Source organism: Candoia aspera, chromosome 5 (genome assembly GCF_035149785.1).
Source record: "Candoia aspera isolate rCanAsp1 chromosome 5, rCanAsp1.hap2, whole genome shotgun sequence".
NCBI classification, from domain to species: domain Eukaryota; kingdom Metazoa; phylum Chordata; class Lepidosauria; order Squamata; family Boidae; genus Candoia; species Candoia aspera.
The window spans coordinates 62,656,789-62,673,923 of record NC_086157.1 but is presented as its reverse complement, the minus strand read 5'-3'; the positions used below and the strand labels follow the sequence as shown (position 1 = coordinate 62,673,923).

The 17,135-nt window shown below is 35.7% G+C and overlaps 1 protein-coding gene across 5 annotated transcripts in view; it reads left to right on the top strand.

Moving 5' to 3' along the window:
• The window catches only part of SON (SON DNA and RNA binding protein), a 46,438-nt gene that overhangs the window by 26,784 nt on the left and 2,519 nt on the right, over nucleotides 1–17,135 (top strand). The window contains exons 9-11 of one of the 5 annotated variants that reach the window (XR_010068081.1): nucleotides 4,944–5,026; nucleotides 5,645–5,792; nucleotides 16,453–16,521. Coding sequence is in view for 2 of the 5 variants with exons in the window: in XM_063305406.1 (XP_063161476.1) it covers nucleotides 5,645–5,792; nucleotides 16,453–16,521; nucleotides 16,766–16,881 (333 nt within the window). In the remaining 3 variants the exon portion in view is untranslated. Of the gene's footprint in view, nucleotides 1–1,618; nucleotides 2,657–2,720; nucleotides 2,797–4,173; nucleotides 5,028–5,644; nucleotides 5,793–16,452; nucleotides 16,522–16,765; nucleotides 16,882–17,135 lie in introns of those variants that run through there. The other 4 variants (XR_010068083.1, XR_010068082.1, XM_063305406.1 and 1 more) reach the window with 4 other exon arrangements.

Sequence of the window (17,135 nt, the reverse complement as noted above, 5' to 3'; positions counted from 1 at the left end):
TATTGGAGCTGTCTCCTTATAATGATGATGATTTTCCAATGAATAGACAAACCAAAGGCACCTTGAAGCAGTAAATTTTAGGTTTTGTTGAGTGTATAATATCCCTAAACGTTGTTCATATGAGAGTTTTCAGCTGTAGTCCCAGGAAATGTTAGTTTCTTATTCAAAATTTATCTGTTTGAATGAAGCAAGGAAGGATAGAAAGATATATACAAAATCTTATATACAGCTTGTATGCAATATAGAATTCCTGAATGAAAAAGCTTTCTTACAAGTTTAGTTGCCATGGTACTAAGTACTCTTTCTTACGAATAAGACTCTTTGAACTCAGTAGGACTTGAATGTTGCATATGATTGGGCTGTAAATTTCTTTGCAGGTGAAACCATATGAAAAGCAAATTAATTCACTATTATTAAACATAATAAATATACACTATTTTCTTAAAAGAACAGTAATTGGGTTATGTCAGTTGACTCTGGTGAATTAATTAAGCAATGGAGTAGTAATGGTGATTTGTTTGAGAAGTTAAGTCAAGTCTGCATTGTATTAAGCTTTTTTTAAGCTACATTGAAATTCAACAATCACTTAAAAATAAGAGAAGGATATGCAGAGGGTTATGTTTGTTAATGTGCTTTATGTTGTAGAAAGCAAGCCACTTTTAAAAAAACATTGGCAATTTGTATTTGACTTTGTTTTTATTTGCTTGACTTTTAAGCAATGTAATTTAAAATGTTTGGGCATTAGGGTTTTGATATTTTTGAAGGAAGAACAACTTTAGTCTGTTTTCATTATCAATGATGTAATCAGTTCACAACTACAAAAATATTAAATTCTTCACAGTACATGTGCAACACATTTATTCTTTTTTAGGCTTATTTATTTGTTTTTTTGGTTCACATATATGGTGATTTCTTGAAGAGAATATTTGTTAAATATTAGGCCAAAATCTAAAGAACAGAATTCCAGTTGTCCAGTGGATATTGGTATCTCAAATGACAGTCCATGCTCTGCAGTATTTTCCAGGTTTACTTGCTAAGTAAGTGTGTATAGCATCACAGCCTTGAATACATATTTAAACTATATCTTGCCTGATTTTCAAATAGTACCACTTATATACTATTATCAAAAGTAGTCTTTTAGTCTATATTGGTAACCAAATGCATATTGTCAGTTATTCCCTACTTGAAAGGGAAAATTCAAGATAACAAAGTTAGTAATTACTTTTTTCCTATATCCTTCTCACCAACCAAGAAAGATGTTAAGACAGTTCTTGTGAAGGAAAATGGGATAAGCATGATATATCTTGGAGGACAAGTAGTGATTAGTGTTTTAAGGGATTATTACTAGGTTGAGTGCTGAAGTTGAATAAGTGAGTGTTTGGATGTTGAGTTCCTTGGATGTTCTGAATGCTGTGCTCTTCTGAAGCTTCCCCTGTCCCAGTACTCTGTCCCCCTTCAGGACCTAGATTTCATCTGGAGGGCCTGACAGCGCTGATCTTACACGATTGCTGCAATGAACAGGAAACCCGCTACCAGGAGTGTCCAGGTGAAAAATGTATAGGAGAAAGCATAGTGCTTCATAATGGTATGCTATAATAATGATCTTCCCTTACTTCAGAAATCAGTGCCTGCCAATATTACTGTCTCCTGAGAGCAATGCAAGATCCTACAACAAAGTAAGCATTTGTGTAATAACAAACAAGACAATTGGGGAGGGAGCACTTAAGAGCAGGATTGATGTATAGATTTTTCAGGTTTGCAAAGGTTGGAACACTGCTAATTTTGGACCTTCTCAGGAGGCTTAGACTAAGTTCTGATGACACTGCTATATTAAATCAGTATAACAATAAAAACATTTTGGGAACACCACCTTCATTTTACCTGCAAGTTAAAAGCAGACAAGAATACAGTTAGTGATTTAATCTGGCTAATGTGTTCAATCATGGAAGTAATGATCTGATTTCTGTGGATAATATGCTTTAGAGCAAGGCTTCTTGCCTCTACAGAAACATTTTTAGAAGCACATTATCTGCCTTTTAGCATCCTGGAAGCATTTTTCAATGGTATATTCCTGATGTTGTGGACACTGGGGCTACAGAATACAGATTAGAAAAAAAAGGATTGTCTGCCCTGAATTCAGGTACCAGAATGAGCTGGACATATTTCCAGTAATTGAGAAGTAGAATTTCAGTTCCATGTGCAGTTCCTTTTTCTATACTATTGTGATTCTTTATCATCTTAGTCGCCTTGATATTCTAATATAAGCATTTCAGATACGACAAAATACTATGCGCATACATGCACAAGCACATACAGCATTTTCAGCAGTGAATATGAGTTTTTGTGACACCCAATTTAGCTGCAGTTCCATCCAGATTTCTTTTTTCTCATTCTACTGTTGCTCCTTCTCTAGCATATTGCTGTTACCCCATAGCTATAAGTACAGGTATAAAGGCACTCTGGCAACTTCACCCCCCCCCCCCCATCATTATTATGTTTGTGTCCATTTAGAAGTAAATGTCATGAAGACCACAGTCTTTTACATATGGCCATAAGAAATGTTGTTTACTGTATGTGAGAAATACTGGTTTGGTACAATATTCTTTAAAAGACACTGGTTTAAGTAAAGTTTAATTTCTAAAGTAATTACAAACTTTGCAGACATAGTCAGTGGCAGACGTGGTCTGCTCACTGTAGTCCGTTCTGTGTTTTTCTTATAGGTATTCACCCTTGCACCCAGGATTGGGTCTTGGCGTTCCCATTTGTGTGGGCTTTTCTTGGCATTGAATGAATCTGGTAAATTGTAATTTCTTACCTCTTTGGTTCCTAACTATCCCTGCACCAGTCTGAATATCTTTTTTTTTTCATTACAGTGGTGTTGAATACTTCCGCTATCAGAAGTTCTAACTGCTAGATGCTCTTTATTAGATTTCATTTGCTTGTCCTGTAAACTGATTGTAGACCAGTCAGCCCTTTTCTACAATAGGAAGAAATGGCTTGCCCTAGCTAGTGACAAGAGATACTACTTCACTAAGTCTTGTTTAACATAGGGAGATTTAAAGAATCACAAATGAGAAGTTGCCATAGAAGCAGTACAGGATCAGAACAAAACCAAACATATACAATTCAAATTTTAAAACATTTTACATGTTTCCCATATCATTTATTGATTTTTTAGTTGTCTACATCACTGATAACCAATCTTGACTTACTGTACCTTTGTATTGGGCAATATAATAATGGTATTTTTGATCTAGTTCCTCCTATACTGTGAAATAACATAGTCACAGTGTAATGTTATTTCAAATACTTGTTCAACTTTTTTAGCATTGCAAATAAAATATGACTATTACATTTATATACTTAACAGCTGTTTTATTTTAGCCGTATCAGTTTTTACTGGACAAGTGCTTTCCAGAGCAAGATAATACGTGCAAGCTGGAATAGATAGGCCTTCTTTAACACATCTGGAGGGTATGAGGCAGGAAATAACTCGCATAGTTTTCTCATGTAGATGAGTCAGAGTGCTTTGTATTTGACATGAACTACTGTTAGATGTTATTTGTTGGGTTATAAAGGCTTGCGTAGAAAATCCATAACTCCAGAATTAAAATGGCTGTGGTGTGTTTGACAAGGAGTCGTAAGGTGCAGTACAAGAACAGCAAAAGAAATGTTGAGATTTCCTTAGAATCCATATTGCTTCAGTACATAATTAAGCATTGATTCGCTGGTATTTACTTACAGATAAAATCTAGGATTTTAGAATAAGACTGTTCTTTTTCCACTGGACTTTGGCACATGTGCTTTACTTTGGGTTCTGTCATTAAATTCTACAACTGGATAACCTGTGAACATAGTGAAAAAATCAACTTAATGAGCAGTTATAAAACAGAATGTCTTCTTTCAAAAAATGTTGTTGTACTGTACTTCAATTTTTTAAAAAATCAAGTTATATCTCACCTTTCTAGGAAAAAAGATACTCAGGATTGTGCTCACCTGCTTTTAAAACAAAAAGGCTTATTTTTATTTTGCCCCAAATAATTAGGAAACTGCCTGATAAATTCTTGCAACCTCAAAGACCTTACCAAACAGTAGGTCTCTGTCATTTTTGTGAACTGGATACACATTGGTGATGAAACAGACATTGTTGATGAACATTCTATCATTGCAAAGCAGGTACAAAAGAGGAGTCGGAGCCCTGGGTGACATTGACTGGGGTTTGTATCATTCTCTGCATGGTTGCCCTTTTCTAATGAGAGGTTCGTGGAAAGGAGAGGGGAGGATGAAAATGGAAGTAAGTAAAAGCCATTCTAGAGGTGTATCAACTCGAAGCAGTTGGTAACTGGCATCAGCTAACATGTTTCTGTGTACACAACTGCATGGCTTGCACCAGTCAAACTGTTTCTGTGAGAGGTAATGTCTGCCTCATTTAGCCTTTTCCTATGTAAGAACACCTTTTCCAAAGTAATGTTCATTTGCATGGAATACAGACATCTATTTAATTACAGTATACGGACTGCTTTAATACTCGAGGATCTCGTGTTACATACGTTATTGGAATCACTACAGTTTGCTTTCTTGACAGGGATACAGAGATTAGTATTGCGGTGTGCGTGCATATGTCATAATTTTCTGTGCTGAACAAATCTATTTACTATACACTAAGTTCACTTTCAGTGCCTATTTTCAGTCATTGAAATGTAGACTGAAAGCAAAGGAGTTTCTGTGTATAGTTTGGTACCTTGCGATTTAAAATTTATGTGCTAACACTACACACACAGACACATAAATATATGTATGTACTTATATGTATGTGTGTGTATATACACATACATCTACTCAAGCAGTTTGTTGTGTTGGGTCCTTGGGGGGGCAGAAAGAGAGATGATAGTTCACAGAATAGCCTGTGAACTTTCACCCCTCTATATGGAAACTTGTTTCAGGGCCAAATCTGCCTTGTAGCTGCCTTCTTGCCACGGTCAATGCCAGCCCTACTATTCACAACACTGCGGCCATCGAGGCCTAGGTATGTAAACGTTTAAGGAGTTTTTAAAGTACTATAAAGCAGAAAGCATTTTAGTACAGTTGATACCCTCACTAATAGTATGATTTTTACGGTTTTCGAAACATTTGTCACGTGCTACTGTTGAACTGTATGGCTAAGTTTTTTTTCTTTTAAAGATGCTTCTATCATGCATGAGGAGTTTTGGGAGGGAATTGGTTTTCAAAGGCCCAGATTGTTTCTGAAAATGTAGTTGGTAAAGGAGTATGTTTTACTCAGTAAGTAGTATATTTATACAAATATTGCTCATTAAACATATGATACTGCCTCTTTACACAAGATGAAAAGAGACTGAATGGAGCCCCAGTAATAAAGTAAAAATTCTTTTAAACTGCAGTGTAAACAGTGAATAATATAAGCTTTTGCTTGTTTTAATTATTCATTTAATTTAAAACAGGCCATTGAAGTTTTCTAGATGAATGCAAAAGGATATGCATATACTTTGAAATCTGAGTTGAATTGTAACTGAAAAATAAGTTGAAATGTGAACTTATTGCTAAAAATATTAGCAAGGTCTATAATTTTTCTAAAAGAGTGTTAAACAAAGGTGTTTTTTTCCCCTTTTTTTTCCCCTTTGGGTAGGATCAGTTTCTCAGAGCTGCCCCTGTTACTGGAGGAATGGGAGCCCAACTCATGAGAAAAATGGGATGGAGAGAAGGAGAAGGCTTGGGAAAAAACAAAGAAGGAAACAAGGAGCCTATTTTAGTTGATTTTAAAACTGATCGGAAGGGTGAGTGTCCACTTCAGTAATGTTAACAATTACCTGCTCTTTGAAACAATTCTGTCTTCATTGCTTTCCTAAAACCCATCAGGGAGAAACATAAATTCCTGGCCCTCTGTCCCCTGATCTCTGTCCAGGAACCATGCACTGGATGGATTGGCTCTACTCATAGCAGGCAGTGCTGGAAGTATCTAGGTGAGAAGCCATAAAAAGGGTATATGGGTTATAACCAGCACTCTAAATTGTATTAGGAGATTTATTGACAACCAATGTGGTGCCTACAACACTGGTTTTATATGAGACCAGGGGTTCTTACCTGCTAGAAGATAGGCTGCTGCATTCTTTACCAGTCTTCAGAGGTAGCCCCATGTAGCTCCTTTTAGCACAGTCCATCCTGGTTGTGCTAAAAGCATGGGTGACCCTTACCAGGGCTTTCTGCTCCATATAGGGTTGCAACTATGCACCAGTGAAAGCTGGGCAAAGATAATGTCTCCTCCCCCCAGCCATAATCTGCATTTGCCTATTCAGCAGTAGCTATGAGTCTAGGATGATTCCCAAATCAGAAACTTGGCCCTTCAGAGCGAGTGCTACTCATTCAGAGTAATAATTGGAGGCAACTGAGAATGATGGTTTCTGGACAGATGGCATCTCCATCTTCCTGGGATTCAATTTCAGTTTGTTCCTTTCCATCCAAGCCGTAGCAGTGTCTTGATAGCGGTTACAGACTTCCATAGCATCTCCAGGCTGCCTAGCTGATGTTTTCACCCGCTGGTTTCATGTAGATATGAAAAAGTAGAGGTGAGAAGAATGAACCTGTGATACCCAGCTTAGGAGGAATTGCCAAGTCAATTGCTCCCCCCTCAGCTGAACTTGACCACCTAGGTAGGAATGGAACCACTGATAACTACTGCCCCTTGCACCCAACCCTTGCATATGTTTCAGGAGGATTCCATGGTTGATGCTTACGTTCCACCAAACAAAACGATCTACTGCATATGCTTTATCAAATCAAGTAAATCACTGTGAACTGTGTTATCTGCATGATCTGAATTTTTGCATATGTGCCAGTAAAGTGTATTCGTGTGCATATGTAAAAAGAATCATTCTGAAGGGAATATAGGGATTCAGTAAGTTCTGGGATACCTTTTTTTCCCCTCCTTTTTATAGATTTACCCAAACTGTTAAACATGTAGAGCACCGCTGTTTTTTTCCCCCCAAACTGCTGTAACCATTTTGTTTAGAAGACAATTTAATTTAACTGGAACAAAAGCATAAAACCAACTCATAAAACAGTTGAGGAAAGAATTGCAAGAAACTAAACAGCAATTAAATCTAGTAGAAACAGGGGAATTACAAAAGAAAAGAAAATTTTGCTAAACAGAAAAACTTTGAATATGCAAATAAACAAGGAAAATTATTAGCCTGACAACTTAGAAAAAAGAAATACAAACAGTATCAGCAATAAAGAAAGATTCCAAATTGTTACCCTCAAGATTGAAAATAATAGGAAAATTAGCAGCTTTGAATTAATGAACTTAAAGAAACAAAGGCAATACCGCCAACATGGGAAGAGGCAAGTATAACTTTGATTTATAAAGAAGGGAATGACCCAGAGAAACCACAGTCATATAGACCAGTTTCCTTGCTGAATGTTGATTACAAGTTTTTCACAATATTAGCTGACAAACTGAAGAAATGTGTTTCAGTTATTATATGTATCGGCCAAACTGGTTTTATCCCAAAGAAAATAATAAAGGACAACAGTAGGTTTATAATCTATATAATAGAACATATAAATGAAAAAAAGGAAGAAAGCTGTACTAATCTTTTAAGACATGGAAAAAGCTTTGACAGTTTGCAGTGGCAATTCCTGCTAGTAGTAGTAAATAAAATGAATCCCAGAGAAGAGTTTCAACCTTCGGTTAAAAGCATATAGCAACAGCAAAAAGTGAAGGTTATGGCTAATAAAGCGCACTCTGCAGATTTCCAAATCAATAAAGGAACAAGGCAACGATCTCTCTTCTCTTGCTATTCACCACCCAGAGTCCCTCTTTTGGGGGAGATGGGCGGTGGCTAAATTTGATTAATAAAATAAATAAAAATAAATCATTGCATTAGAAATATTGGCAGAAAAGTCCGAGGTGATAAACAAATAACAGGTTTTAAAATTCATGGAGAGGAATATAAGCTTAAATGTAACTATCATAGAACCACAGAAGACAATAAAACAATTCATAATTATGGAGAATATTTTGGATATGAAGTCAATGTTCAGAAAACAAAAATACAAGTTTTTTCACAAGAAATGAATTTTTTGCAAGAAAAATCTGGTTGTCAGATAGCTCATTCAACAAAATATCTTGGTTTGCACGTGACATGAAACAGTAAAAAAATGTATCAAAACTGCTAAATTATGGCAAGAGATTAAGAGACCTTGAAAGGTAGAGGAAACTAAAGTTATCTTGGTTTGGATCTCTTGCAGTTATCAAAATGAACGTACTACCCAAGATAAACTATTTATTTCAAATACCACTAATCGGAATTTCAGAGAGAATTTTACAAGAATGGCAAGAAACTGTCAGTAAATTCATATGGAGTGGGAAAAGACCTAGAGTCAGACAAAACATCCTACAGTATTCCAAAGAGAGAGGTGGCTCACCCTTCCAGATTTTAAACTGTATCAAAAAGCAAGCTACTTGTCATGGATAACAGAGTGGATAAAATCTCCAAATAGCAGAATGGCAATTTTGGAAGGAGCCAGCTTAACCAATGGACTTCATAGATATTTTTGGTACAGAGATACAAAGGAGGATAAAAACTTTAAAGGACATGTTATTAGACAGAGTTTGAAAAAAATATGGAATTCCACAAAGGGAATAATAAGCCCAACAGCTTTACCTCTAGCTGCTGTCTTGAGTACTGATGGTGAGCAGGAGGGGGCCCCTATCCAGGGGGGAAAACGCATGCATAGTAGTGAGTTAAGCAGTCATTCAAAGAGACACAGATCAGACCTGCCTTAACTTTTGGGGTTTATCTGTCTGGGCTTTTCCCACGCTTCTTCAGTTTGTTAGGATTTTCTGTCTAATGTAGCAGTAATAAAACACTAGAGACCTATTCCTTGTCTCAGCGTGGTTCCTGACTGTTAGGACAGCTTCTCCTTCAAATGCTTTTCATTTCAGAGATAATTACAGCAAGAAAAATGTAATTACATATGCAGATATGGTTCACGTAAATTCGATGAATAGACTAAAAACAGCAAGAATTACTTCGTGAAGGCTGGAATGTACCATGACTAATGTATTTACCAATAATGAAACCACAACTTTTCTTAATAGATAATAATCTCAGAAAAAAACCAAGAAATACCATAATTTAATGAGATATATGCTTATAGCATTGAGAATAAATTTTGCTCAACACTAGAAGAAAGACACAATTCTGACAATATCTGATTGGGGAACTTAAAGTTGGATAATATGCAGCAGTGGTGAAATTAACAGTATATATAAACAATAGAAATTTAAATTGAAGCAAAAAGGGTTCCCATTCATTCAACACATCATGCAGCATGGCAGATATAATCTCTTACAGTTTGGCTTCTAAGGAGGCCTAAAGGTCTACAAATACTGCAAATTAGCGATTTTTCTACTTTCTGGTATTTTACTTGTTAAATTTGTTCCTTTCATCTATTTTTTCTTTTCATTAATGTATGTGTGTGTATAGTAACAATATAATGGAGATTTTAATATTAAGTAATTAGCCTACTATCAAAAGCTTTATTATATAACAAATACTTGGATGCGAGTCGCAGTGGGTTTTTCTCCCAATATATACTCAACTTTGAATGAAAAAGCCAAATAATTTTAATGCTTGTAATATTGATATCCTAAATTGTAATTAATATTGGTAGAATATCTTTTTTTCTCTTCTCTATTTCTAATACACTAAGTTATTTAAATAATGGAATGTCAATAATTAATTATATAAATAAAAAGGAAAAGAAAGAAAAGATAATTTACTTTGTGAATATACAGTATATGTACCTTCCAATGCTTAATTTCTTTCCAGAACAACTTTTTTCAAGTATTAATTTCCAGTTTGGCTTTCACTGTTATGGGCAAATCTTTGATACTCGATAAATAATCTGTGTTAAGTACCTTGCTTACTCTAATAGGATCTGGCATAGATCTCAGATGGGGTGGGATGAAAGAAAATTGCAGTTAATTGGCAAGTAAAACTAAATGCTATAGAATTCATTTTTATTTAGGTAACAAATGCAAGAGGAGAGAAGTTCAGTATGGTCGGTCAGTCTGTCTGTCTGTCTATCTATCATTGATTCTTAAATTGCATGTACTGATTTGACACTTCGTGGGCCACTATGTTTTTGGATCTTTGTTGTTTACTACAACAAAAACGGAATGAAAACTAGAAATGCTGCTGAGCACAAGTAGGTGTAGTTTGTGTATTCCATGTATCTTCATGCAACTAATCGCGATGAAATATGGAAAGGACTATCAAATGTTAGCTTTTTTGGTTCGTCTTGGACAATTACAGCTATGCTTTCTTGGATTTGGAATTCCTTTCCAATAAACTTGATTCCCCAGTGGTGGTTTAGGCTAGTATAAGGAGGATATCTAATCAACCTGCAATCCCTGTGCTACTTCTTACACTGCTCAGACAAGACCTCAGTCCTCCAGAGCAGACTTTTTAATGGTATACAGGGCTATAGGGAACAGATAACCTCTAAAATTATTTCATCTTCCCATTAGGGAATAATTCACAATAAATTAGGCTGTCTGCAATTAGAATGCAACACAGATGTGCTTAGATAGCGTTGCATTGTATCTACCATCAATAGATGGGTCCTAGTGCATTTATACAGTGTATAGATTAATATCTATAGAATTCTGTTGTCAGTCAGTTTTTTTCTGTTTTTTTATTATAGTGATATATGCCAGTGAATCATTGACTGTAGGCTAAAACAATTTCAGAAAGAGGCTAAAGATGCTGTTGCAGATCAGAACTGTCAAGTTACTGCATTTGAAGCATTGCAGTTGTAGGGAACGTACTTGTTAAATAACACAGTCCTCATTTGAATGTTTGTATGTTGCAAAATATTTACTATTTCTGAAGTAATACCACCTTTCCTTTTGAAAATGTATACTAATCTCCTGTTGGATATATTAGAATTAAGTATCAATAACGATCATTTGATATATGTTTTTATGTTCCATGAGTTTGGCCCTTGCTATTGATAGGTGTTCCATCATTTAATACATTTACAAATTTCACAGCACTGAGTTCTCAAAGAAAATGCTTGAGAAAATATAATGCTGTATTCCTACACATCACAAATGGGAGAATACATATTTATATTGCTAATGTCTCACTCAAATTTTTGTCAGTGGAATGGTAGTATGGTAATAATTATTTTTAAAAATAATAACCTTTATTAAAAGTTTTAGTTACAACAGTAAAAGATAATGCAAACTAAAAAGCAAAAACAGAAAAAGTGCAAAAGAAAAAAGAAAAAAAAACCTTAAGAAAGCAACTTCCCACCCTCATCACGACGTAAACAATTTTGTAATCTCTTCACCTCCTCTTAATTAACAGATATAAAACTCTTCATCCCATAACTCATCTCTTAACTATAGGCAAATCCAATAAGTAACGTCTTTTCCAATCCAGGTGTCAGCAAAAAGTCCAAATAGAGCCCTAGAATAATAACTTTCATTAACATATATAAAAGTCAATATTCCACATCTCAACTCTTAGCTGTAAGCAAAATCACATTTAAGAGGCATAAAGTGGTCCTGGTATCCTACTGTAAACAAAAAACTAAACTTTAACATAACAAAGAGGGACCATTTTTCATTTAAAAAAAACAACCCCAAGCTCATATATCCCTTCTTCTAGACCACTGTTTCTCAACCTTGGCAACTTTAAGAAGTACAGACTTCAACTCCCAGAATTCTAGCCAGCATGCTGGCTTGGGACTTCTGGGAGCTGAAGTCCACATTTCTTAACGTTGTCAAGGTTGAGAAATGTTCTTCTAGAGTAACTGTAGGGGGAAAAGCTTAAAAACTATGTTAACTGTAAGCAAACCCAATACACATTTTTCCATTCCAAATGTCGACAATTCCAAAGAGAACCACCCCAAATAGCATCTTACCCTATTAAAATCAACATCTCAACTCTTAACTATAAGCAAATTGACATTTAGCAAATAGAAAATAATCCCAGTATCCTAATATAAACAAAAGAATATAAACAAAAAATTAACAAAGAAGGATAATTCCTCCTTTAAAAAGAACAAATTCACAAAACTTCCTTTAAGTAAAGATAGCATTTAATCTGGCTCTGTATTTAACTATCAAGTTAGGATACATAAAGTAACTGTAGGGGAGAAAGCTTAAACAACATGTTAAATGTAAGCAAATTCAATACACATCATTTTTCCTGTCCAGATATCAGCAAATCCAAAAAGAACCACCCAAAACAGCAACATGTCCCATTTTAACTGTGGTCGAATAAACCAACTTTGTGTTCCTTCTTATTACACAAAACAATTTTGTTCTTTAATCCATTGTTGATCCTTGCTGCGAATTTCTTCAATACTTTATGCAGTCTCTTTTGTGTATCTAGCAAAAAGAAATTTTCCAATTGTTGTCTGGGATTGTCATTTTTATTTCCTTCTTAATTTTTAAGCCTTATCCAATTTTTTCTTTATATCTGATAAATTCTTATTCAACTTCATGTTGTTCTCAGGTAGATTTTGTTGCATATCTTTTTCTGTAACTTTTTCTGGGAACAGACTGTTCTTAAAGAGACACAACATAGCTGACATTGATTAATCAATTGATCTAATGTTTATTCAGTCAGTGACCAGCTGACATAATTGATTCAAAGTCCCTGTGCAGTTCCTGGTGCAGTTCCTCAAAGATATCTCTGAACACCATTATAAGTTACTTGTTATATCTCCAATATCAAAACCAGGTTTTTTTTCTTACAAGAATGTGTTTATTCTGTAAGATTAATTTCAAAGTCTTAGTATTCAAAATCCAATATTCCAATATTTTCTGAGCCCTTAATACATTTAAAACTTTCTATAGCCAAAACCTTGTCTTGCTTTTTGCTAGGAATTTTAAATTCTTAACAATTGTAAAGATATATCTTCATTTTCTTACATTAAGTATTGAAGGCACTCATCTGGTGTTTGTAGTCTTGGCACTTTAAAGGTGTCTAACTTCTTTAAAGCAGTTAATAGGCAATTTCCAAAAGCGGTTAGCAAAGGAAGTGTGAACTTAGCATCCTTTAAAAAGGCTCCGTTTGAGTCTGAAGCAATTATAGCAAATTCCCTCGTCTCTCATCTCCCACTCTCAGGAGACCGCTGTCTTGTGGTCTCCTTGCATGGAGCAACCATAAGGAGAACAGCTTGGGCGATCTTGCATCCTCTCTTTGTCCAGAGAGAGTTGAAAGGGCCAATCTACTCGTTGGCTCTGTTTGTGGCCGCAAACGTCAGCTTTGCTTTTCATGGAGGCATCTTCAGTCTGCTATCTTCCTGGAAGTTCACAATCAAATTTTAAAATACATTCAATTATTTTGTTCCCTAAGCAATTAACATTGCAACATATAAAAGCACAATTATTGTTGAGTTGACTCTGGTGTTATATACTGACAATTTTAGTTTTAATACATGATGTTAATTTATTTCTGTTCTACATTATAAATCTCTAGCCATAGAAAATGGGTAAGGACTTAATGTAGTCCTGGGACCTTTGGTTGCCTACTCCTATCTATGAAAATAACTTGGAAAATTCAATTGGTGGAGAGCAGTTATCCAAGTTCATGTTGGGTTGAGATGGTCGGGTCATTTTATGTTAGTTCTAAATGTGCTGCACTAGATACTAGTTCATTTCATGACCCATATCAGCATGCTGGGTTTATTATTTAAAAACTTAGCTTTGGCTTAAATTTTGTTTCAAGGACTAGTTTTAGTACTACTGAAATAGTGGTATTATTGTTACGATCCTATCTGTCTCATTAGTGTATTCTCTACTTTCTGATTTGCCTTCAGTATCTGCAGGATTGAGATTTAGATAAAAGGCCTGCCTCAGTAACGGAAACTAGATTGCTTTAATGTCTTGCCCTCTGCAGTATTGGAAGGAAGGTATAACAATACCCCTTTTGCAGAGCAAACCTACCCTGTGACTTGGAGGAACCTGCAACTCTAGCCCATGTGTTCCTTGAACCTTCTTTCTATCCCACCTTGCTAATAGAAATTCCACCTATTCTGAGGATGATGTCATTTGCTTTTGACTGTCAAACCAGAAACCTAAGATTTCCAGGAGAGTTGCAAATTTTATTTTAGGTGCCATTACTCTATTCAGGAAAATACCTAATTTTACAACCTTACAAATATACAATTTTTTCTATCCTTTCTGTGTTGTTTTATATTTTTGTTTTCAGTTGTGTCACCTGTCACTGATTATAATAGAATTAAGTTCACACACACACACACACACACTACAGTCAATATGCAGACCCTACTGTAAACATGCCTGAAGTGGAAAAACCATTCCCCTTCAAACAAAATCAGTGGGCCTCAGTTAACCTCCTGGCCCAAATGCTTCTGGGAACATTCAGGTCATTAATGCTTTGCACAAGGCCAACTGGGTTGGAGTGATTCAGATCCCAAGAGTGTGCTGTTCCACAGGGCAGGCTCAGCAACAAAGAAAGTATGACTCGTAGGTCCCGCAAGATAACGTTGCATAGATGGGACCTGGAGCATGCAATTCGGCTGGCTTTAGTGGGGAAAGCAGAGACAATTGGAGACAGGAGGTCCCACAAGTAACCTGGCCCTGTACCATGTAGGCTTTATAGGTGATGTAGTATGTTAGTATCTCAGTATTTTATCCATAAAGTAATTTCATAATTTAGTCAATTAGTTTTAAATATTTAGATTTTTAGTACCCTTTGTAGTGTTTAATAATCTGTAGCGTTGTACATGCAGACGATGCCACTTTGATGGCTGAAAGCAAAGAGGAACTGAGGAGCCTTATGATGAAGGTGAAAGAAGAATGTGCAAAAGCTGGCTTGCAGCTAAACCTCAAAAAAAAAACAAGATTATGGCAACCAGCTTGATTGATAACTGGCAAATAGAGGGAGAAAATGTAGAAGCAGTGAAAGACTTTGTATTTCTAGGTGCAAAGATTACTGCAGATGCTAACTGCAGTCAGGAAATCAGAAGACGCTTAATCCTTGGGAGAAGAGCAATGACAAATCTCGATAAAATAGTTAAGAGCAGAAACATCACACTGACAACAAAGGTCCGCATAGTTAAAGCAATGGTGTTCCCCGTAGTAACATATGGCTGCGAGAGCTGGACCATAAGGAAGGCTGAGAGAAGGAAGGTAGATGCTTTTGAACTGTGGTGTTGGAGGAAAATTCTGAGAGTGCCTTGGACTGCAAGAAGATCAAACCAGTCCATCCTCCAGGAAATAAAGCCAGACTGCTCACTTGAGGGAATGATATTAAAGGCAAAACTGAAATACTTTGGCCACATAATGAGAAGACAGGACATCCTGGAAAAGATGCTGATGCTAGGGAGAGTGGAGGGCAAAAGGAAGAGGGGCTGACCAATGGCAAGGTGGATGGATGATATTCTAGAGGTGACGGACTCGTCCTTGGGGGAGCTGGGGGTGTTGACCGACAGGAAGCTCCGGCGTGGGCTGGTCCGTGAAGTCCCAAAGAGTCGGAAGCGACTAAACAAATAAACAACAAGCATTGTACATACTTTTGTTAATATTTTAAAATGTTTTAGTTAGATCTTGTAACATCTTATAAATATTGTATAAAATGCTGGTCAGTGACTAATAAAGATACTGCAACTACTACTGGAACTTGTGCTATGGAATTCCATACTGAGAAATAGGTATCTAAAGTCCACTTATTGGTACTTTAATAGGCTTTAAAAATGTATTTATTTTGTAACTGAAAACTTTCCCAACAATTATATAAGCTGTTCTGGTTATTTAAATTTGGTTTTGGCTTGTCATATTTTAGAATTTTTAATAACCTAAGCTGCCTTTGGAATATTCAGATAATATTCAGGTAATATATGTAAGACATCTTTTGACTATATATACATATGCACACGTATACACGCACAGTATTTTCAGCATAGGGTTTTGGGAGCAGAAGATACACTAACTATACCAGTAATTCATAATAAATGGAACCATTTTCTCTACTCTGACATAGTGGTGTGCATATTACAACCAGAAAAATGAATATAGATTCCTGAAAAGGAATCTCTTGTGCTACTGGTCATCTAAGAATGCACTGTGGATCATTGTTAATGAATCACAAGCTTAATGGAAATTAAATTTACTTGCATTATGAGGAAAAGGTAGGGGGGCATTACATTATGGTGAGATGAGAAGTTGATTGGATAAACGTGTTGGTGAAAATGATCTAATAAGAGTTGGTGGTCTCAAAAATGATTGAAAGTGGCATTTTTCTTTTTGCAGGCGTTGGTAGTGTTTGCCCATTTACAGTTGTTGGTTTAAAAGATGTGATCCTAATAAAGAAATGCTACTAAATACCTAGTGCATTAGGAAAGAAAGGAATGAACACACAACAAATTTAATTCTGTCTTTTTTTCAAGGCTTAGTTGCTGTGGGAGAGAAAACACAAAAGAGACATGGGCCTTTCAGTACTGTGAAAGATCTTTCAGGTGAGACTTTGAATAACAGGTATATGCTTTGCGCTCAGAAGAATTGATGTTTAGTTTCTGCTGTATCTATTTGAAAGAATCAGATCATGGTTAAGGAGGAAAGAAACTGGTCTAAGACTCTAGACAATTCTTCTGGTTAGAGTAAAAAAATACTGATTTATATAAAAATACAGCACTGTTCTGTGTGTCTCTGTTCTAATTACAATGTACCTGGAGGATTTTAAAAAAGTTTCTTCTTCTTAAGGCAAACATCCAGTATCAGCTTTGCTGGAAGTCTGTAATAAAAGAAGATGGTCTCCGCCTGTATTTGTACTGGTGAATGATAATCGTCCTGAGTATCGCAAACATTTCCTGTTTAAGGTAAGTTGGAATTATCATAACATATATCTGAAGTTGTGGCTTGGCTCCTAATTCTGTGAAAGTTAGGGGGAATGTTTTAAAATAACAAAATTACATGCAGTCTGCATTTGTAATACATGAAAGGTAAAATAGACATTAAGGGGTCCTGTCCCATGGATCTATCTTTACTTTTGTGATGTTAGAACTCAGTGAGCCCTTTAATTACAAAGACAGACTCCCCAGTTTGAGAGAGTATTATTTTTTTGCTTTGCCAT